At 33.4% G+C, this 24,112-nt stretch overlaps 2 protein-coding genes and 1 pseudogene across 2 annotated transcripts; all 3 read left to right on the plus strand.

The window, feature by feature from the left end:
• Positions 1–1,692: 1,692 nt before the first annotated feature.
• On the plus strand, positions 1,693–14,521 carry LOC110779069 (UDP-glycosyltransferase 74E2-like; annotated as a pseudogene).
• LOC130469940 (mogroside IE synthase) lies at positions 7,897–10,993 on the plus strand. Its single transcript, XM_056839475.1, has 2 exons — positions 7,897–8,702; positions 10,804–10,993. The coding sequence occupies exons 1-2, from the start codon at positions 8,013–8,015 to the stop codon at positions 10,834–10,836; spliced, it is 723 nt and encodes a 240-aa protein (XP_056695453.1). The 5' UTR covers positions 7,897–8,012; the 3' UTR covers positions 10,837–10,993.
• Positions 14,522–14,589: 68 nt separating the features above from the next.
• LOC130469939 (uncharacterized) lies at positions 14,590–21,780 on the plus strand. Its single transcript, XM_056839474.1, has 2 exons — positions 14,590–15,073; positions 20,862–21,780. Exons 1-2 carry the CDS (start codon positions 15,014–15,016, stop codon positions 21,558–21,560), a joined length of 759 nt encoding a protein of 252 aa, XP_056695452.1. The 5' UTR covers positions 14,590–15,013; the 3' UTR covers positions 21,561–21,780.
• The last annotated feature ends 2,332 nt before the right edge of the window (positions 21,781–24,112 follow it).

A 24,112-nucleotide genomic window follows, 5' to 3' on the forward strand; every position in this document is an offset into this window, starting at 1 on the left:
CAAACCCGAATAAGTCAAGACTAATTTTCGAAAAGACCCGAGCATAACCGAGTTAGTCAAATACAACATATTTTGAATTGAGTAAAATCTTGATAAATTAACTTATATGTTAGTCTACTTACCATGTATTATTATTTTAATTAACATTCTTACTTACCAGTTACCAGTTACTCGTTACCATGTATTATATTATTAATAGTAGACTAACATTAGAAGTTCATTCATCAATATTTTTTATATTTCTTATCAGATTAAAAAGTTATAATAATACATAAATAAAATTATATCATAAAGGAAAAAATAATATTGATTTAGCTTTACTCCAATAAAATATTATGCAGTACACATCTAAGGTAATTAAAATATATTTTTATCTTAGTTTCCTAAAAAATACGTAATGTAATTTATTATTTTAAAGTAAAACAATAAAAAAAAATTGGCTGGAAAAAATCGCACCAGAAAATGACGCGTGTCATTCCTAGTGTTTCTTTTAATATATAGTAATAGATATATAGATTTGCAAAATATTTCTGCTTACTCATTTGATTTCATCGAGAATGCATCTGGAGAATCTTCTAGCGAAGAATTACATAGAAAATAGTGAGATCACCCATTGAGATCATTAGATCAATTATTGAATTGAATATTACGCAATTTGGGCTATTGTGGGGGTCCCCTTAATTAGATCTTGTTTTATTGTAATCGTAATTCGTTTTCATAATTAACTTATATTATTTTCTTTTGCGGGATGAATCTACTACTACGTACTAATCGTAAGCACTTACCTCTAATTACCAACAAAGGTGGCGTGATTCATTGAATCATGAGTCTACCCGTATCCCTTTTTGTCTGCCATTTTATATTCAGCCTCACTTATAGCATTGTGTATGTTTTGTATTGTGGATTTTTAGGAATTAATTAGGTTGCGTGGAATTGAGGAAAACAAAAGTTAGGAGAGCAAATGTATTAAGGTTAAATAAAGTTACCGTCTTCTTAACTATTTTTAATATCAGGGTAATTTTTTAGGGACATATTCAATAGGACAAATATAAAGGGACCGTAAAATTAGTTTATCTTGTGATTAGAAACTATTTGTCATTCGATTGCATGGACATAATGACCTAAAGAAACCTAGTTACATCGTTAGTTCTCTTTCTATTTTCACAAATCTCAACGGGTGGATTGTAGTTCGGTGAATCTGCTTTTTATATTTCTACACACTACTTCGTATTTTCATAATACTACGTATATTTTACTATCTTTTCTATTGATACTAAACAAAAAACATATAGTCATGTGAGATATAGTTAGATTCTTACGATGTGTACATATTTTTATTAATTGATATCAAAATTTTAATTTTTGGTTATTGATGAAAAATTGGTTGGGGTTATGCATTGACAATTATGACAAAAGAATTTGTATTATACTATTATGCTTAATTATGGTCTATTATGTGGTTTTCTTCTTTAGGTGAACGACTTGGCCTCATATATGAATGTCATATATACTCCGTACAAATTTTAGGTACATCTTTTTATGAATATTGATGGTCTTTATGCAAATGTTAACTAATTTAGTTGTTTAAAGCTTTGAGAAGAAAATATTAGATTACAGATCCAATCACGTTTGTATTATTTGGTTTCATAACTTGTTATCCACACACAAGCAAGATTGACCTAATATAATAAATTAAATTAATCCAGCGTTGACTAGCTACATTATAAATATGTTATACATATCATGTGCCTAAGAAAAGAAAACACAAAAATGGAGAACAATGAAGCAAGTAGAAGACAAGGTGAAGTACATGTAATAGTAATCCCATATCCAGTTCAAGGCCACATTAATCCCATGCTCCAATTCTCAAAACAACTTGCTTCAAGAGGCCTTAAAGTTACATTAGCCACAACCTCCTCCTTCTCCTCTAAATTCAACGAGTTCAAATCGAGCTCAATCACCATAGAAACCATATCCGACGGAAGTAACAACAATGAAACCGCGAATCCGGTAAACGTGGATGGATACATCGAAAGATTTAACGTGGTTGCACCACCGAGTTTAACTCAACTAATTGAGAATAAACTTGGTGTTGGTCATAACGTTAGATGTCTTGTATATGATTCTGGCATTCCTTGGGGTTTAGATATAGCTAACAAGTTTGTGTTGATGATGGGATAATGCCTTTGTTTGAAGGAAGGGACGTGCCATCCTTTGTTCGTGCAGTGGGATTGCACCCTTCTCTTGAGAAGCTTGTGCTTGATCAATTCTCAAATTGTGGAGATGCTCATTGGCGTTTCTTTAATACTTTTGATAGCCTTGAGAGTAAGGTACGTACTATATACTCCATTCGATCGTTCAATTATCACTTTATTATCGTTTTAATTGGTCGACATACGTTAAAACTCTAATCATCTACGGAGTATAATAAATTAATAATGCTACTCATAAAACACATAGAATTCGTTTCAAACTTACAGAGTACAACTTCAAAGTAAAGTGTGGAACGTACACTTGTATTATTGTAGCTAGATAAATTTAGTTGATCTGCTTCTATTAACATAGCTTCCTTTATTACGGAGCCGTATATAATTTAAATTAAATAATCAGCCTAGATCAGGTTTTGTGCAGTGTACATACATATATTATAATATTATATTTATCTATTTTTATAAAATATTTAACTGAAATATTATATTCCATCCGAACGCTACTGTAAAATCAATAAATCTTAAATATACTCATTTAATCGTTCGAACTTCCACAAACCATCTAAACAACTACTTTCCATCCGCAATCTTAGGTTGTGTTTTCATACACACAAGTACAATCCATTAGCCTATCTACCAATAACAATTCGTTCATTTGATTTCTTGGCTCTTGCCAATAGTAAAATAATAAAATAAACTATCCAAAAAGCAATAAAATATCGTAAGGAATGACAAACAACTGAAAATTAAGGAGATACATTTATATAGTCATACATATAAGATATAAGTATATAACATTATAACCTATCGTAAACAGCATATATGTTACTCCGTAACATGTACTACGTACTATGATTGTATACTCAATGTAAAGTATACATCAATTCATTGAATGAGCTTGTTATTAGTATAGTTTTTAATTGGGGACCAAGGGGGCCTGCCTGAGCCCCTGTCAGTCAGCAGAAATATTTGTATTAAATCAATTAATATCAACTTCTTACGGAGTAATTAATTAAAGAAGCAAGCGAGAGTGCCGCATTGGTTTTAACCCCTCTTCGTCAGTTCGTTGAGAACCTAAGTCGATCAAGTGCGTGTTCGGCGGTAGCGTTTGAGGTAGCGGGTAGCATTTTGACCTAGTTGAGACGCTACTTGTAAAATTTGTAAGTATTTGGTAAAGTAGCGATTTAGGTAGCGGTTAGCGGTTGAGGTAGCGGTTGGGTAGCTTTTGTCAAACGTTAAAATTAGTAGCGTTTAAGGTAGCGGGTAGCGTTTGACAAATTTATAATAAAGTTTTAAATAATATTCTTCCGTTTATTTTTATTTTTATAATATCAACCGCTACTTTTACCGAACACTCATATTAGTTACCGCTACTTTGATAGCTAACCGTTACCCGCTACTATTCACCGCTACTCGCTACTTTAACCGCTACCCGCTACTCAACCGCTAACCGCTACCCGCTACCGCTAATTTTGCCGAACAGGGCCCAAGTCTAGGGATCAAATCTGCCTAATAGCAAAATTGTGCTTTATTTTTTTGCCTTTACCTTTACTTCTTCATTTTGAAGAGCACATCTACTTTTCCATTTTTTTTTGTTTTAAAAAGTTCAACTCTATACTCTGTAGTTTTCTTGAACTATGTTCCTAACAATTTTAAAAATATTATGTTATGAAACGTTTAAAGAATATGATTCTTCTTATATGTAGTACTCCGTACAAACATTAGATTTATCAGTGATTGACTAAATTTTCCATTTTTAAAGAGCTTTCAAGTACGTGTATCTATAATAGCTTATGTCGTCTTTGATACAATACTTGTTTAAAAAATTTACTTTAATATTACTTGTGGTTTTATACACGAAACATTTTTTATAATTTATTGGAAATTTTGTGAAACACTACCTTAATGTTTGGACGTTTTGTGAATTACTACCTTATAAAAACTTTTTTATATTTTACTACCTTATAAGTTTGATATGTTTTAGTAACACTACCTTGTAACAGAAAACGTTAAATCTCTCCGTTTGTGGGCCCATCGCCAACGACTTTATTACATTTCTCTTTCCTCTTTCTCAATGTCTGTTCTATGCTTCTCTTTCTCAATCCTTATCCTCTCATTTCTCAAAATCCAGACAACCATTAAGTCATTTCTTTGTATCCTCGTAATCATCATCATCATCTTTATGATCACCATCCGATTTTTAGGCATTCGGGTTCATATTCTCATGGTTCTTTTACTTCTTTATATTCTCGACGACATTTAATCGAACACCACCCCTTGGCCACCGCTTCCACCATCACATTCTGCCGACGAACTTTGTCTGCCGACACCTTCTTGGCTTTCTCTGTTGCACGGTTGCACCTTCTGCCATCAAGGTGTCGGAGCTGCTGCTCTGCTTCCATTTATTTTCTTGCTGCTATCCCTGTACTTCTTGCTGAAATGATACAACCTCTCCTTTATTTTTTTCCTGCTTTGATGACCAAAGATAAGTTTAAATTTCCTAAATATGAGTGGGCCAATATAAGTGGGTCTTTTCAAGGGGGCACTAGCATCAATTGTAGTGGTATTGTTGACCCTGAGTTTTGCAATTGAGGCAATAAGTGTGTCTTTTGTTTGAGTTGCCATTTTACTTTCTTAAACTGGAATTGATGGAGAGAACTAAAGAGAGAGAGAGATGGGTTTTTTGCGATGATAATGAGAAATTGAGAAGGGAAGAAAATGGGACAATTAGGTGAACCGTGGTTGGATACGGGAGTTCTGTAACGGCTAGTTTTTTGGAGCATGTTGTAGAAACGCGATTTGGGGGTAAATTAGCATTATTAAAATTTGAAGTTTTGTTGATTAATTTTCGGTAGCCGTTAGAATGTAAATCAATCCAGGTTGAGATCGTCGTTATTGATCCCAAGTTACGCACAAGGGATTTTTGGAAATGAGAGATAAAGATTGATGAAGAGAAGTAGAAAACAGAGATTGAGAAAGAGGAAAGGGAAAGGGAATAAAATTGTTGGAGTGGGCCCCACAAACGGACAGATTTGACGTTTTCTGTTATAAGATAGTGTTACTAGAACATATCAAACTTATAAGGTAGTAAAATATAAAAAAGTTTTTATAAGGTAGTAATTCACAAAACGTCCAAACATTAAGGTAGTGTTTCACAAATTTTCCTAATTTATTTTATCAACTATTTATGGTTTGCTAGTTTGCTACTTCAAGTTTTCATAGAGTCAGTTGATACTAATATATACTTCCTCCGTTCCGCAAAGGATGCATCATTTATATTTTCACGTATCCAACATGCTTCTTTGATCATTAATATATCTAATTGCGTGTAAGTTAAAATTATAAAAAGTTGATAATTGAAATCCTCACATTGATGCGAATTTAACGAGATCTCACTTCACTATTTTTGTTTTTACATAATGTGAAAGAATAATTGTCAAAGTTAGTTAATAAATAGTGTCCAAAAGAGAAACGATTGCATCTATTGCGGAACAGAGGAAGTACTCCGTATTCGGCCCCCGTGATACACGAGCTATAGCTTAATTTGTCCGTGGTGAAAGAAGATGTGATTGGCACAAAAGCTAAAGGAAGATATTAGATAACGACATTTGGGTCGTTATATATGCTCGCTACTTTTGGTTTTAGGTAGTGGAGGTGTCGTTTTAGTTTGTTGAAGATGAACGTAACTATATATGACGTTGTCTACCTCCAATAATGCAATAATGCGTAGTTTCGTTTTCAGAAATCATACATGTTTGTCCTGATTTTAAGGAGATAATGCTAGAATATAAATTTATTACATACACTACAAGAATTTGTATATTTTATGACAACCTAATAACGATGGGTAAAAATCCCGTCGTAAAAGGACTTTTACAACGGGATAATAATCCAACAAAGACGGGAACAATCGTCGCAAATGTTTTTTACGACGGGTTAACGACGGGATTTTCCATTAACGACGACCCCTTTTTATGACGGGTTCGCGACGGAAAATCCTGTCGTTAATCAACAATTAGGCTTTAGCGACGGGATTTCCCGTCGTTAATAGTACAATTTCTTGTAGTGATAACAAAGTATTAGGACTTTTAGGAGCATACTTTTAGGAGCATATTATGATTGTTAATTAATTACGAATAATAAGAGGGTTTCATTTGAGGAATATAATTATTGTGCAAAATATATGGCTTGAGGTTATTTAAGAACTACTTAGAAAGGAATTGTATAAGATAATCTCGTCCGAAAAAATAATCAAAATTTGGATCAGTTTGCATGTATGTATATGTTATATGTATCGTGTGTATATATCTATAGTCATGTCTTTTTCACGTATTTAACCACGATACCGGCAATAAACTTGGACAAGGGTCCCTTCAATTCATTGTCACAAACCTAATTTCCTTGTAATTTACGTGGTGCTATTTACTAGTCTTTCTTCCAGCAATGGTCCCTTCTTTGTCACAATGTCTCTATTCTCTAGTCTGATCACCTAATAAATTGCCGTATTTACTATCTAAGTGGAGTATAACTTACAACTAGCAACAGAAAACAATAAAAAAAATATAAATACCGTAGAAAATAAGCTAAAACCATTTTTATATGCAATCTAAATCTGTAACGTAAGTATATATGTTAGTGGCCCGTGATTTTTAAGTCTAAAGGAACCATAAATATAGTTCATATATACTTTAATTATTGATTTATTTGGTAGCCGATCATAAATAATGTCAATGAATTTGTATGGAATCAAAATTAATATTTATTTCTATGGTAAATTTCCATTTACCATTCATTAGTCATTACTATTTGGAGAGTGATATTTTTTTTTGGTGCGAATGAGCCACAAGGGCGGGGATGAGAATCGATCCCAGGATCACCTGGAACCGGGATGGAAGCTCTAACCAACTGAGCTATCCATCACTCTCATTTGGAGAGTGATATTAGATAGAAATGCAAATTTATGAATAAATATGTACGTACGTAGTACTAGGTTAGAATTCTTGGTCACTCAATATCTTCAACTATCTAGCCATCTAGGTTAGTACTATGAATAAATTTATGAGCATGATGGTCATTATTGGTCATTCAATATCTTCAACTATTCGAAGGGGTTAGATCAGAATCAGACAAAAACCCTCAGGACGCCATCGATCATGCTCCGCATCAACCTTTTCATCCTCTTAACACTAGTTTATTACTAAGATTAGCTAAGTTAGATGACTAACCAATTGCTTGTAAAAGTTAATTAGTTAGGGCTCTTTCGGTAGTACTGTCAATTTTCAGTTTTTGGTTTTTTGTTTTAAAAGTCATATGATTTAAAGTGAATATGAACTAAAAACTAGCCATTCCTATATACTACGTAGTCATCAATCATCATGTTGAATCTGAAAAATGACAACAACAAAACTAGAAACCACTTTGTGCTTTTCATATTTTTGTTTTTAATTTTGTAAAAACATCAGAAAACTGAAAACAAAAAATAAAAAACAAAAAACGATACCGAACGTGTTCTTAGTTATGCTAGCTACGTAGTAGGGACTAGGGAGTATGAGTTTAATGGTACAAATATTTGAGACTCCACCCATTTAGGTATTTACCATAACAAAGTGGTACACATTTATTTTTGGACATGAGTATTTAGGTATACTTACTATATATGTCCATTCCCAATTAAACACGACTTCAACACATATAATATGACATAACTTTAACTTACATTTATATATCATGATCTGATGATCCAAACATTGTAGTATATACATATACATCATATAAGAAGGAAAGATTATAAAAAAAACAATCATGATAATGGAGGGTGAACTTTATGAAAAACCAAGTAAAGGAGCTAATGTTTTAGTAGTCTCATACCCTCTACAAGGCCACATTAACCCTATGCTCCAATTCTCTAAACGCTTAGCTTCTAAAGGCCTCAAAGTCGCCGTGATCACCACCACTAGCGTCTCCGCCAATCAACCATCCAACACCGACTCCTCCTCTTCCACCCTCGAGTTTGTTCGTGTTTACGATGGTTTTGAGGACGAACCCGACAAAGTAGACGTAGAGGCATACCTTAATCGTCTAAGGGATTCATTATGCAAGAGCTTGTTTGGTTTACTTGACTATTACAAGCAAAATAGCATGAATCTTTACCCTACACCAAATATGGTCATTTATGATGCTATTATGCCTTGGGTTTTACAAGTGGTTAAAAAATGTGGGCTTCAAGGGGCTCCTTTTTTTACCCAATCTTGTGTGGTTAATACAATTTATTACCATGCTTATAAAGGTCATCTCAACACTCCTAAATATGGGTCGGACCATGTGTCCTTGCCTTCGGTCGGGTCGTTGTTACGGGGTCATGATTTGCCTACCTTTGTGTCTACTCCTGCCTTATACCCGGTTGCGTTGGTCAAGGTTTTATTCGATCAGTTCTCAAATTTGGAAGAGGTGGATTGTTTGTTTGTCAATACCATGGATATGCTAGAGAATGAGGTATGATATCTAAGTAATCATAGAACCTTAAAAGTTACAATATGGTTTAACATAGTGGTTGTAATTATAGGCAATAGTAGGACAAAATAGTCTTTTTCATCCACTTTCTTAAATCTCTAATTGCAAAAAAACTCTTATATTGACCTTTTCCAAAATTAGCTTTTTCACCCCAAAACTCTCTTCCAAACCATTCTTAACCAAACAATTCTAAATAGCTTTTTCTAAAAGTCAAACCTCTAATTCACCCTAAAAAGCTCTTTTTCTCTCAAACCTCTCCTAACCAAACACCCCAAGAACTAATGCAAAAATTATGGTGTTTTGATTAAAGAGGTCAAAACTTGTCCTGTATACTCCGTACATATTCGTCTTGCATAGAACGTGTCAATAACTTTGACTATATATTCTCGATCATATGCATATATTTTCAAAAAGTATTGTCAAAGTCTTGTTAATTTTATTAGCCTCCGCATAATTTAAAATATTATTATTTTGTTTATACTCTTCTCATTTCATAATGATGTTTAAATTAAGAATTTGGATATTATTTATAATTTAAGAGAATCTTCTAAATTATTTTCAATACAAAAGAAAAAACATATTCATGTAGAGTTTTGTTTGATTTATTTCAATGAATATTTGACCAATATTAAAATTTTATAATTTTTGCTAATGTGTAATTAGAGATATATAAATGATACCAAATGACATTGACAAACGTGAAAAATAGAAATTGGAACATCATTATGGAACGAAATGAGTAGTATAGTTACGTTCTCGGCACTTTTTTTACGCATAAAAGAGATATTATATTATATTAATAAGTAGGTTTTACAATTAACATCGTGATTAACCCAAAAACTTGCAACCCGATGAAACGCATGGACAACCAAAGCTATTAAAAGTTTCCAAAAAACTATACAACAAAACCACCCAAAATACTCCCAACTCGGCATACAATACATCTTGATAAACATCCATGCAAGGGAGAAAACACCAACTCATAACCTCTCCAACCTGCTTCTGCTCCTCCGCACTTAATTAAATGTTTAATAATCAATAATTCTTTGTACTCCACTAGTACTATATGTGCAGAAATTAAACTTGCAAACAAAAAGCATTTCGGGACGGGGGAACACTATGTAATAAATTGAAAAGTAAACGGATGATTTATCATTTATGTGTCCTGTTTGACGGTTTTATGCTTACTCAATATAAAAATATATAGATTGAAAATTACGTTAAAAAAATGTGTTTAGGATTTTCAACACCTTTAATAATTTTCGCCTTTTCAGTTAAAATGTTCTATTTAAGTCAGGAAGTTAGGTACATGTAGACATGTAGTTAGATACAGATTTTTATTTAATTTTGTTTAGAGCATCTACAATGGTAAGCTAATTTCTAAATTAGCTTGTCATGCCACATAATATTCCAAGCTACTTCCCTTTCTAGCTAGTTAGTACCCTAGTGGTTAGCTACTAGCTTGATATTTAATGTAATCATATTTGTCAATCAATATTTTAATTTAATTTAATTTAATTTAATATTATTTCATTGGCCAAGTTTTTTCAAGCAAATTAGCTTATATTTAAGCTAATTTGCTTGGCCAAGCTAATTTATTATTTCAACTCTAACGGTCAAGCTAGTAGCTCTAAAAATTGCAAGCAAGTCCCTAGCTACAACCATTGGAGATGCTCTTAAAGAAAAAAGATTCGTCCAAATTGAAAGCATAGTCTAAACTGTTGACTAGTGAGTTCTGTGCGAGCTTCGAGTTTGGAACTTTGGACGGCTCTAATTTTTGTTACTCCCTCCGTCCCATAATATAGTGCCTGTTTTCCTAAAATGGTGTCCCTAAATGATGTGCCTATTTCTATTTTAAACCATTAATTTTTACTTTGAAAATTGTATTTTTTGACTTTTATTCAACCCATGTGCTTGATTTTTGTCTTTTTTAGGCCTATTTATTATGTACACACCTTTAATCTCTAATTTCTCTCTCCATAAAAGCCAACTAACATGTACTTTATCTTGAAAGAACAAATAATTATTGTTTTTATTATCAATGTTATACTTTACCTTAATAACCGTGATTTTGGTCAAACAGGCACTATATTATGGGACGGAGGGAGTACAATAAAATATAGGTGACCCCACACGGCATTTGTCTTCTTAAAAATTAAAATAGCATGTGGACCGTAATCACTACTCCGTATTTCCGTAATACAACAGGGAAAGGGATAAGAAATGGGTAGCACTGAGCCACTGAGGGAAAACCGGAAAAGGATAAGAAATGGGTAAGGAAAATCGTTTGTATTTGATCTCGTGTTAATTTTGGGTGTTGTTGTGTGTATTTGTATTTCGTTAAATTGTTTATATTAATTTCGGATTAGCCCTAAAAGAGAATCGGGTGCTGACACTAAAATAAAAATATTGTCTCTATTCCCTTGAATTTTATCTATTTTCAAAAGTAACAAATATCTCCACGAAAACATGTGTTTTGAGCTAAAATCATTGTTTAATTTGATAATTCATAACTTTACAATTTGGGAGAAAAACTCAAATTTACAACCATAAGTGAAGCAAATTTAATTTGGAGGCAAAAATCATACGGACGGATTACTCCACATAATTGTCAATTTAGAAAGCAGGAAACAAAAAACTCAAACAATATCCAAGTATAAAAAGTAAAATTCTATCATACGGAAGATTCAGAAAAACACAAACCAAATATCATTGTGAAAAAAAGCAAAAATAATTGGGAAAATAATTTATCACAATATTATTGTTTTCGTAGTATATAAGTCCTTTTAAACCGTTCTTTTCATCTTCTTTCCACTTATTTCAAAAAGAATAAGATTAGATAAGATTAGATAAGTTCATGAAAAATAAAGATTAACTAAGTACGAAATACATTTTATAACTAAAATAAGTTTTGAGAAATCAAACATTTTCAGATAAGTTCAGTTAAGTTCGGGTAATAAGTGAACGTCAGGTGAATAAAACACATCATTGTATGTGCACTCTTCACCTTGAAAAAATACGTAGTGAGATTCAGGTCTAATAATTTCAAATAAATTGCAATCATGACCTATAAGGTCAATCAGTTTCATACTTTCATACAACAAGGTCATGTAAGTTTATTCTCTATTAATACAGTCATATCATGTCCAATAAATCTCAATCGGGTCTTATCAGGTCAACCATTCCAATAAATTCAAATAAGTGCAAACCATATAAGTTCAGATAAATTCATATTTCACCTGTTGAAGATAATGCACTCTTAATGTTAATAGAAATTAAGAATGATGACATAGTACTCTCTATTTCTTTCTTTCTTACTTACTTTTTTAACATTTTATTTTTCACGGTCTCATGTGCACACATTTGATCATTAGTAAATCCAATTACATATATTTCTTTTCAAAAAATGTTGATAATTTGAAAATATATATTGATAAAATTTCATAAATATCTCAACCATAATATTTTGGTGATTATAATTATGAGTACTTAGAGTCAAAGTTTTCAAAATTTAACCACAAAACTTAAAGTGTAAAAAAAACGGAGGGGGAGTACCTCGTGCAGAACTCGACGTCTCGACGACATAAATTCATATAAAAATATTACGACAAAGGTTGCAAGTTGCGACAACATTTAGTTGTCACAATCTTACGTGTCGGAATTTAATTGGTACATATAGGCGCCACGTAGGTTATGAGTCATCATAATATGTTTTTACTATCAATGCAATATTTTTACTATGAAAATATGTAAATAAGGTAGTCGATATAAAGAAGGAAAAAAAATTAGAATATTAAGGTTTTCCTACCTTTTTTGTAACATGTATAACAGGTTATATAAGTTAAATGTTTTAGTTTTCAATTTAAATCATGACACATAATCATGTCATGTCATCATTGTGACACGGCTTAAAGGTCGCATGTTGCGACCTTTATCATTTTCGAAAAATATTAACTTTTCCTTTCACATTTAATCATGTTTCCTTTTGTTCCTTTCAACTTCACTAATTTTATATCTCTTTTGATTCTACTCCTTCCATTCCCTTTAATTCTTCCCATTTGGAATCTTGACACTTTTACAATGGAAGATAATCTTCTAAATTTTTTCTAATATATTAGGAAAACAACATAGTCATGTACTGTGGCCCTGTAGGATCTTATTTGATTTGTCTCAATAAATATTTTAACAATATCAAAAAAAAAAAATTATTAACATATACTCCGTAGTTAGAGATATTAACGATAAAAAATATACATTGGCATGTGTGCCAAAGGAAAATGAGAAGTTCTTTAAAGAACAAAGAGAGTATTACTTTTTTTGGTTTTGTGTCTCTGCTTTTTATTTCCATCGATATACTTTAAAACATGTTCACTAAGGTCTAAGGTCATACGGTGTGATATACGGAGTAACATTTACTCCATCCGTCGCTTAATACTCGCACCGCTTTTCTTTTCGGGTCGTCCCTTAATATTTGCACCGCTTCTATAAATGAAAATCTTTACCAATATTATATTATTTTTCACACTTATCTATTATCCCACCTACACCCCTATTCCCTACAAAAAATCATTTAAAAATCCACATCCCCCACTCACCACTTCTCACCCTTATACATTTTCCACTAACTATATTAAAAAATACCCCACTATCAACTAACACCCATTAAATTAATAAGTCAATTCAAATGTCTTAAACTTCACACCGGTGCGAGTATTAAGGGACCGGAGGAAGTAATGTCTTTTTTAATGATCCGTTGATACTTTAAATTTATTTTGCCTAACCATTTTCGTACACTAATGCACGCATCGCGTGAATAAAGAACAAGTATTCCAAAAAAAAATGCTGATATATTATCATTTACTCCGTAACTATTTATTTATTGTAGACTATGATTATAGTTTCGAAATGAAATGTATTGCATTTGGTTATTGAACTTGTAGGTAGTAAATTGGATGGGAAGCCAATGGGCAGTGAAGACAATAGGACCATGCATTCCCTCGATGTACTTAGACAAGCGATTACCAAACGACAATGACTATGGCCTTAGTCTTTTTCAAGCCCAAACTGAAGCTTGTATCCAATGGCTTGATGCAAGAGAGACCGGCTCTGTGGTCTATGTTTCAATGGGTAGTTTGGCTTCTTTAGGAGGTGAACAAATGGTAGAAATAGCCAAGGGTTTAGAAAAATGCGACAAGTTTTTTCTATGGGTCGTTAGGGCTTCAGAAGAGAATAAACTTCCGTTGAATTTCAAAGAGAAGACGTCAATGAAAGGTTTGATAGTCAATTGGTGCTCTCAACTCGAGGTATTGGCTCATCGTGCCTTAGGTTGTTTCGTAACACATTGTGGATGGAACTCGACGTTGGAGGCTGTGAGTTTAGGAGTGCCTATGGTTGCGTTCCCACAATGGACCGATCAACCTACTAATGCCAAATGTATTGTTGATTTTTGGAAGATTGGGGTTCGAGTCAAGGTGGATGATAAGGGTTTTTTACAAGCTGATGAAATCGAGTTTTGCATTCGCGAGGTTATGGAAGGAGAACGAGCAGAAGAGATTAGAACTAATGCAATTAAGTGGAAGCAACTCTCTAAAGAGGCAATGGAAGAAGGTGGTAGCTCGGATAGGAACATTGAAGAATTTGTTGCCAAATTGTTGAGCTATACATGAATTTAAACTTCATATGGAGTACAAAGTTTTATGTAAGAAATGTCATAATTAAGCTTTTGTTTCATTGTTTTTCAATTCACTTAATTATCTTTCTTATACCAACAATAATGCATACTCATTTGTTCGTATTCTTAAGTTTAAGTGTATCGTTACACGCATTTTCAAAAAACGTCCGTAGTAGAGTAGGAAAATACATATTTGCCCCTGTATAGTTCAACCCTTCCAACAAAAATAATAATAATAATAATCCATAATAATAATAAAAGAATAACAATAAGAAGAAGAAAAGGAATAACAAAAAAATAAAAATTGTCGCCCACCGCCATTGAGCCAGCGACACGGCTGTCGTGCATAGGGTTTGCGCAGGCGACACAGCGGTCGCGCACAAGATCTCTGTGGCCGTCGTGTCAACGCCACAATCCCCGTGTGCGACAACTGTGTTGTCGGTGCAATGGCGGTGCACGGCCTGATTTCTTTAAAATAAAATTATCAAAAAATCCAAATAGGTGAATCCACTTAGCCCGTCTGCCATCGCCATTATTGCACCCAAAATCAGAACTCGCCAAAACACCGAAGCAGAGAGAGAAAGAGATCGAGAGAGAAATGGGGGTGATGTAGAGGCTCGTGATGTTCGTAGGTAAAGAACCGGTCGTCGTTGCTTCTTGCATTGTTGGTGGGCATATATTGGTATCTTTTCTTCTTTCATTTTTTGTTGTTGTTGTTGTTGTTATTATTATTATTATTATTAGGAATAATTGACTGGAAAAATCCCAACTTTGAACGTTTCACTTTTATTAATCCCAACTATGGTTTTTTTTTTAATAATCCAAACTTTTACCCCTAATGACTTTTAACAATCCCAAAAACCGGTAACCTGTTAAAATGGTAAACACTTGCAAATTTGGACTTGGGCTTTTAGTTTCTCTCTAAAAAATTTGGTACACGTCATTCATTCAATATCCATTCACCCAAAGTTAAACCCTTTTTGTTTTTCATCTGCTGTAAAATAAAATAAAAACAAAAATCAAACACCTTCCATGCTCGTATGTTTAACCTTAGATTGTAATTTGACAATTTTTTGATTGTAAAAGGAGGTTCATTTTGACATTTTTGTTTTTACTTTGTGTTATTTGTTTAATTTGGCAGGTAAATAAACTTAAATCATACTACATCATCTTCATCGTGCTTCATTTGGTAACCACCATTTCTGCTATGGTTGTATCCCTTTCAAATAACTGAAATCAAAGGTCATCAACCTTGTTACTACTAGTAAGTTACTGGTAGTAACCCATTTAAATAAATTGAACTCTGTATCCTTTATAAAAAAAACCCAAAGGAATACACCCCCTTGAACCCGAAAATGACCCGGTGGATCTAACATATGAAGTTTACTTCGTTCAGCTATTAAATGTCACATTAAAATATGAGGTTTGAAAACATTTAAAATTTTGGGTGGAGAATCAAAGAAAATGACAAAATGAGAAACAAGGGTTATAAGGAGATTTATTAAGGAAAATAAATAAGGGGGAATAAATGCATTTAAAGGAAAAAAAAAAACTAACTCTCTATTGCCATGTCAGCGCCACGCCATACATTACCTGCTACAGTAAGTAACTTACCTGCTAGGCCCGTTAAAAGTCAATAGGTGTAAAAGTTCGGATTATTAAAAAAAAACTTATAGTTGGGATTATTAAAAGCAAACCACCTAAAGTTGGGATTATTCTGGTCAATTAATCCTTATTATTATTATTATTATTATTATTATTATTATTATTATTATTATTATTATTATTGGAGTGAGTGAGTGCATGAACATTAAAAGGGAAAAATCCTACTTTCATGCATTAAATGCGGGAGTTTTTAGGAAAACGGGGCGTCACCCCGAAGGTTAATCCGCTAATATTTACGTACTTACGTAGTACTACCTCCGTTTCAAAAAGATCTTTACAGTTACTATTTGCACGGACTCCAATGCAATATTTAACTAATAATATATCCCATTTTGTATGTGAAAAAATTATAAAAATTTGATATTCTGAAAATACATCCCGAGACTAATCTAACAAGATCTTACATGTAACGTTTTGATGTATATAATGGTGAGAATTTACGGTCAAAGTTTTTATACTTTGGACACATTTTCCAAAGCGTAAAGAACTTTCTGAAACGGAGGTAATACAATGATAAAAACAAATACTTGTTCGAATTTTATTCAGAGTAGCACATAGCATAAAAGATTCGTGGGAAAAGTCTAGCACATACACTAAGGCTCCATTTGGTTTGACGTAAAACGTTTTCAATGAAAAATAATTTTATGCAAAAAACGTTTTTTCAAGGGAAAATACAATTCCAATGTTTTCCTTTGTTTGTTTCCTTACAAGAAAATTAACATGAAAAGGAAAGTGGGAGAGTATGGGTAAAGATTGATGGGAAGAAGGAAAATGGAGATAAGGAGGAAAGATGGAAAAGTGGTTTCCCTTCCTTTCAAATAGAAAATGTTTTTCCAACTTTAAGGGAATGGAAAATTGTTTTACATCCCTTGCCAAACCAAACAACGTAAAATGATTGAAAAGGGAAAAATCATTTCCATGAAAATATTTTCCATGCAAATTGGGGCTTTTGCTCTTACCTTGTTCGACTAACAACGAATTGTTATGGGGAGTTTTTTAAGGTATCGTGCACAAATTGAATGGTCGAAGAACATTAAGAGGGGGAACAGAGCTTTGAGAAATGAGAAAACACAACCACATGTAAAATCCTCTTAACCATAGAATTCATCCCACAATTGAATTTCTTAAAATAGGAAACCACACTCATGCCTTTTTCTCGGAGCAAGTGACATTCAGATTTAAGCTGATTTCGATAATTGGTGATGAAATAGCGTTGCTATAAATCTAACCACATCTCCTTAGCAATCTTATGACCAGTTTTATTTTTATTTTTTGGGTTTATAGGTTAGTTAAATGGGGAGGGAATTGGAGGGAAAGCTTATGGAAAATAAATAAATAAAATATTTTTTAATAAACACGTGACCGACATTCGCTAGTCAACGCCGAAAATTTAGAGTCAACCATAAAAACATGGGTAAATGTACCATCTCACAACAAAAATTCAATTTTAGATCCTATCTCACAATAATTTTTTATACGATCTTTTATCACAAGTTTTGGACTTTAAAAGGTTATTTCTCACAAAAAAAATCGTATTTTTAATACATAATAGGACCATTTTCAATTTCTAATTCCAAAACTAACTATTATTTTGACATTCGACTTTAAATCACTTGTCATTATTCAAAAGTAGAAGCACTTAGTGAACCAATTTTCTTTAACAATCTATTTAGATTTCCAAAAATTTGTAATCCTCTGCCAAATTAGATTTATGCCTTTGTTTCAAACTTTCAATCATTAACCCATCCTTTTATCAATAACGTTTAGGATTAAATTTATGTAATTTGTTTACTTTCAAAAAAAACTGATAGTTTTATAACCATAACTAGGTTAGGTCCCGTACAACGCACAGATGAGACTAATTTTTTTTCTGAGTAATTTATTTAAAAGAAGTTATATATTATTAATAAAATAAAATCAAGTTTTATCAAGGGGTGTTGGAAAAATCAGAGAAATTATTATTTATTTGAATTGTAAAGTGATTAGTGCGATTTTATGAGTTTAGCGTTTCGACAAAAAATACTTAAGTTGGGAAAATATAAGAAAAAAACACTTAATAGACAATTATTAGATACCCTTTTCTGCTGGAATTGAATAATTATCTATAACTGTAACCATACCCGTACCCTCGATCTATCCAAATTTTTGGATATAGTATTGATTTGATAACCATATCAGTTATAATACCCTATTTTCTAGACCGGGTATATAACTGTATTTCGGGTTTATAAGTAATTTTGTTGAACCCACTTTTTAACACTTGTTTTACATAAAATTAAAAATAAATACTTTTTTTTGTTTGGGTATGGTTGTATTACACTCCGTAGCACATTTCAGAGTAACTTATTTATTTATTGACTATGGTAGGTTGAGAGTATAATGATTTTTTTTGAAAATTTTATATGAAAATAGAAAAATTATTTTGCTATTTTAAAAAATACTAAGGACTCACCAGGATATCCGTAACATACATGTTCACATCAGTATTAATATATTTGTTTTATCCTTGTCGTAATACATGAAATCATAATTATTATTTTTCCATATATACTTCTATTATATTAAATAGAAGGAAAAATAAGAAGAAAACAAATCAGGAAATCGGATATTCTAAAAGATTATTCAATTAAAATATGTTTTTAAAAAAAATAAAAAATATTAATGATAAAAGATTCTTCAATTAATTTTTTTATATATATAAAAGAAAAAAAAAAATACTATGGACTCATCAGGATGTGACACGTGTCATATCTGGTGTGTCTTTTACTATATAGTAATAGATTTGAGAATAAAAGCAGACCACCTAAATAAATAATTAGTACTCTATCCGTCCTTAATTAAAAGATTTCCCCAAGCAACATTTTGCACATTATTAGGAAAGAAGGGAAAAGAAAGTAATTGGGTTGGTAATTTTTTCATTTTGCCAATTTAAATAATAGAATGAGAAAGAAAATATATGCGGAACAGGTACTATAAATGATATGGAGAAAATTCAAAGGGGCATATCAAAAAGGATATTGGGACAATCTTTTAGAGACGGGGGGAGTAATAGAAGAGAAAAAGTAGGATACTTGGGTCATTTAAGAGCAACTTGAATAATTGATATAAAAGACCTGCTTAGCTACAACCATGGGGGGCAATTTATCTAATTAACCTCCTTGCAAATAGTTGTAGCTTAGCAAAGCTACAAACTCGAAAAAAAATTATCATTAAAAATAAATTAGTGTTGAATAACTAAAGGATGAGAATTATGCAAGCTACAAAATGTTGTAGGCCTGTTGAGCTGTACACTTGTAGCCAACTAGTGGGAGAGTTTGTAGCTTGAAAGTAGTATAGCTTAAAATCTAATATGACAAACAAAACTAAATTGTCTTGTAGGTTAACATTGAAGATGCTTCTAATATTATACTTTTTACAATCATTTGTTTTAGGGGTATGATGCGATTAAACGTACCTCATACGTTCTTGGAACCTTGGTAGAAAAGTTTGTTTTCGAATTTCCCTTCTTGTATCGTTTTGTTATTCATTTTGGATTTGATTATGAATAAAAGTTACTTGCCCCTAAGGGCTTTCCCAACAAAACAAAACAAAAAAAACAATTTCTAAAAAACGGTACATTTTGGACTTTTAAACTATTTATACTATAACATTTGACCAACTTTTGAAATTTACCCATAAGAAAAAATACATGTAGTTGATTATGTAAAATCTTGTTAGATTCACACCAATTTACGTAGTATATTTTTAAAATATTAACCTTTTTTTTTACATAATTTTTACTTATACATAATTTAATATATTAAGGTTATGTTTTCTTCACTTTATTTTCACTTATTTCATGTCTAATAAGATATGATAAGATAAAATAAGATAAAATAAGGGTCAATAAATACAGATAAGATAAGATAAGTTCATGGCCAATAAGATAAGATAAGGTAAGGTAAGGTAAGGTAAATATTACATAAGGTCATTTTATAAGTTTCAATAAGATAAGATAAGAGTCAATAAGATAAGATAAGATAAGATAAAGGTCAATAAGTTCAGATAAGATAAGATAATGACCAATAAGATAAAATAGGATAAAATAAGATAAGTTCAGGGTCAATAAGATAAGTGAAATTCAGGTGAAGAGAACACTACCTAAGGCTCTTTTCTGTTCACTTTATTTCCATTTATTTCAGGAAAAATAAGTCCAGATAAGATAAGTTCAATAAAAATAAGGGTTGAACAAGTACTCCCTCTGTATTTATTTAAGAGATACTATTTCCTTATTCAACTGTATTATATTGAGGTATACACTTTCTAATTTTTGCATGTTATGGTCCTTACTTCCAATTATATTAATCTTTCTCTCCCTCTTGTTGTCCCCACACTTACTCACATCTTTTTTCTATAGTAAATAATTCACCCACGGTCAATTTTTTAGAATAAATAATAACAATTTTTTTTTTGAGAGAAAGAGATAGAGCATATATTAAATAGAACGAATATTTATGAGTACATAAGGGGAAACCTCATTAGGTGATTGATGCTCCCAACATTGGTCTACTCCAAACGGCACTAGCTTTGCAAGATGATGGGCTACGCTATTACCATCTCTCTTAACATGTGACCAACGAAGGAAATTTAAACGGATATTTCATGAAATACCCCCGAGGTTTAAGTTAATTCACCAGGTACCCTCGTTGTTTCAGTAATCTACCAGGTACCCCTCAGGTTTCATTTTCTCGCATGATTTAACCCTGCCGTTAAGTGGCCGTTAGAAACTTTTTTTCACCAGGTACCCTCGTAATTTATTTCACCAGGTACCCCTGAGGTTTTTTAGATTTTCACCAGGTGCCCTTGTGCTTTATGGTAATTTCACCAGATACCCCTGCTCACCAACGGCTAGTTTCACCAGGTTTTGTTCTGTAACAGTTGCTGGGGGAGGGGAATATGAAGTGAAAGAGGGGGCTGTCAAATACCCTATTAAGTTTGATGCAAGGACTTGTGGTTGTGGAGTATGGCAAATATCTGGCATACCTTGCAGACATGGCCTTAGGGTTATTTACCACCAAAGACTTGAGGCTACTGATTTTGTGTCTCACTACTTCAAAGGGCAAGCATACAAGTTAACTTACTCAGAGCACATACACCCCATGCCTGACCCAACCCAATGGCCTTCTTTTGACCTTCCTATTATCCTCCCACCACCCATGAAGAGAGCATCAGGTAGACCCCCTAACCTGAGAAAAAGAGGTAAACATGATCCAAAAAGGGGAAAGAGAAATAGCACTGTGAGGTGTGGTAAGTGCAAGGAGGTGGGACACAATGCAAGGACATGCAGAGGTGGGGCCACTGCAAAGCAAAAGAAGGCTGCTGCTGCTGCTGCTGCTGGTGCTTTTGGTTCTGCTGGTGCAGCTGGTTCTGGTGCAGCTGGTTTACAGCAAGGGGGAGATCAAGGTGCTTCCAGTTCACAGCAACAACGTAATGCATCAAGTAAGGGAAAAAGGAAGCGTACTTGATTTTGTGATTTATGCATAACTTTTTGCTAAACTTATCATGTATATCTTTTGCCAATGGGAGCAAGTTTTTGTAGAGCTACACTTAAAGTTTTTGCGTGTCGGGGGCACACTTTTGTAAAGCTACTTAATTCGGAAATGAAATATCATATTATTGATGAAATGTCATCATTCACTTTCTCATTACAAATACTAGAATAAAAAACATTACAATGCCAATTTTGATAGTTCCATGCATTAATTTCTTTTGCTTCTTGAGTTTCTTCTTCATTTGGTGAATTTCTTCATCCAAGCTTCTGTTTTCTTCAATTTCTCCTTCCTTTGTGCTACCTCTGTTGTTTCTGATTGGCAGTGGTTGCTCAATGCTTCCCTTGCACCACTTGAAGTTGTCACATAAGTCACACTTGTAATATAGTCTTTGAGGATTTTTCATTGTTTCAGAACTTCTTATTGCAAAATTTTTCCCACATATGTTGCATGTTTTGTTTGGAACTACAACGTATGAGGATTCATACGTTGTAGAAGAAGATTGGGATTGAGAATATGAGCTCATTTGAAGGTGAGTTGGGAATTAGGGAAAATATGAGTTGGTTAAGGGGAAGAACAGAAATTTGTAGTGAAGAGTTGCAGCGGCTCCCCCTTTAAATAGAGAAGGCTTACCAACGGCTAGTTTTTTTTTAAAAAAACTAGCCGTTGGTGAGCAGGGGTATCTGGTGAAATTACCATAAAGCACAAGGGCACCTGGTGAAAATCTAAAAAACCTCAGGGGTACCTGGTGAAATAAATTACGAGGGTACCTGGTGAAAAAAAGTTTCTAACGGCCACTTAACGACAGGGTTAAGTCATGCGAGAAAATGAAACCTGAGGGGTACCTGGTAGATTACTGAAACAACGAGGGTACCTGGTGAATTAACTTAAACCTCGGGGGTATTTCATGAAATATCCGAAATTTAAATTGATACTAATAGAGACAATGTCCTCTAACGCACTACCAATTAATGAAAACTTGAAAGAATCTTTGTTCAATTTTCTAATCAAGACTTCAAATCGGAGTCAGACTCCACAATCACGCCGTGAAAGCCATGTTGTTGCGCTTTTGAGACCAAAGAGAGATGCCATAGCTTCAGCTACCAGGGGTACCATCGAGCTCGGACACCCCTAACAACCGCATACAAAACTTCCCCTTTCCAATTACGAGCCACCGTACCCAAAACAATCCATCCTTCCTCACTGGGAGATGCGTCCATATTGATCTTGACTATGTCCGTCAGCAGAGGAACCCAGGCAACACTACTTTGTCTCCTACTAAGGACAACTCCTCCATATATTTTAGCTGTATACGATCCATAATCCTCATCCAGCCTCCCCATTATATTGAGAAAAATTCCATCAGGTTCCCACACTCGATCGAAAATCCACTTATTTCGACGACACCAAAGAGACTTGCAGGCCAAAAACCAAGTACGTTGGCCTAGCTTCCAGTCATGGTTCTCCATCCAAGCCATGAGAGTCTCGCCAAACAACGATAAAGCATTCGCACCAACAACCCCCTCGCACTGAAAACCATCCCAAAGGGGGCACAATGTACACCATTGGAATGTAGAAAAGGGCATGAGAAGTAGTATCCACCTCCACCCTCACACAAAGGACACAATGCATCCTAAAAAATGTGTCTGTTTGGAGGAGATACCTATTGGGAAGAGTATTAGTACAACAACGCCAAATAAAATGTCTAACCTTGGGAGTAATATCTGTCTTCCACACATCAATCCAATGCTTCTCCATCAACCCCATTTGATGGGATTTTTCAAGATGGTAGGCCGAGCTTACCTCATACGCACCATGTTTCGACAAATCCCATACCATCGAGTCTTTTGGAAATCTCACACTTAGAGGGATAGCTAGAATCAACCTGCATCTCTAGCGTCGAAAATGGGGTCCACTTTCTCAACATCCCATAAACAATTGTCTCAATCAACAAGGCCTTCCATGATCGTCACCTCACTCTCATTCCTTGCGGTCGTAGATACTCTGCCAACATCATCCACGAGCCTAAGGGTCGTTCCAGACATTAATTCTCATCCTATTACCTACTCTCCAAACCAACCCGTCGAGCACAAGAGCTTTGTAGCTCCAAATGCTACACCACGAATAGCTAGGACAAATACCAAGGGAAGCTCCAAGAACCTACGAGTACATGAAATATTTTTTCTTGCAGTTCACGAATCACGACTCAACAAAAAAGTTTTCATCATTAGTGATGTGCTTGTAATTTGTACATATTTAGGAGTCAATTATGATTTCATATTAGCGTAGTCTAGTTGCATATAGTTGCATTTAGAGAAAATCTTATTCCTTTGTATTTTTTGCTTGTTTTCTATGGAGAGATCTTCTCTAACTATTTTCAGGTCAACTCAAAGAAACGCATTGGAATAAGGAATCACGCTAATCCAAAAGATAGAAGATCCACATCCATGAGGAACGAACGTAGCCCCAGGGCTTCCTTGCTTCCCTCTCATCACCATCTTCAAAGTACTTACATGAATGAGGTCCTA

Source organism: Spinacia oleracea, chromosome 3, assembly GCF_020520425.1.
Source record: "Spinacia oleracea cultivar Varoflay chromosome 3, BTI_SOV_V1, whole genome shotgun sequence".
NCBI lineage: Eukaryota > Viridiplantae > Streptophyta > Magnoliopsida > Caryophyllales > Amaranthaceae > Spinacia > Spinacia oleracea.

Coding starts and splice junctions, on each gene's coding strand:
- LOC130469940 (XM_056839475.1), top strand. CDS start 8,013: ATGATAATGGAGGGTGAACTTTATGAAAAACCAAGTAAAGGAGCTAAT. Junction 8,703..10,803: donor TGGATATGCTAGAGAATGAG/GTATGATATCTA, acceptor TTGGTCAAACAG/GCACTATATTATGGGACGGA.
- LOC130469939 (XM_056839474.1), top strand. CDS start 15,014: ATGTTCGTAGGTAAAGAACCGGTCGTCGTTGCTTCTTGCATTGTTGGT. Junction 15,074..20,861: donor TTGTTGGTGGGCATATATTG/GTATCTTTTCTT, acceptor TTATTTCACCAG/GTACCCCTGAGGTTTTTTAG.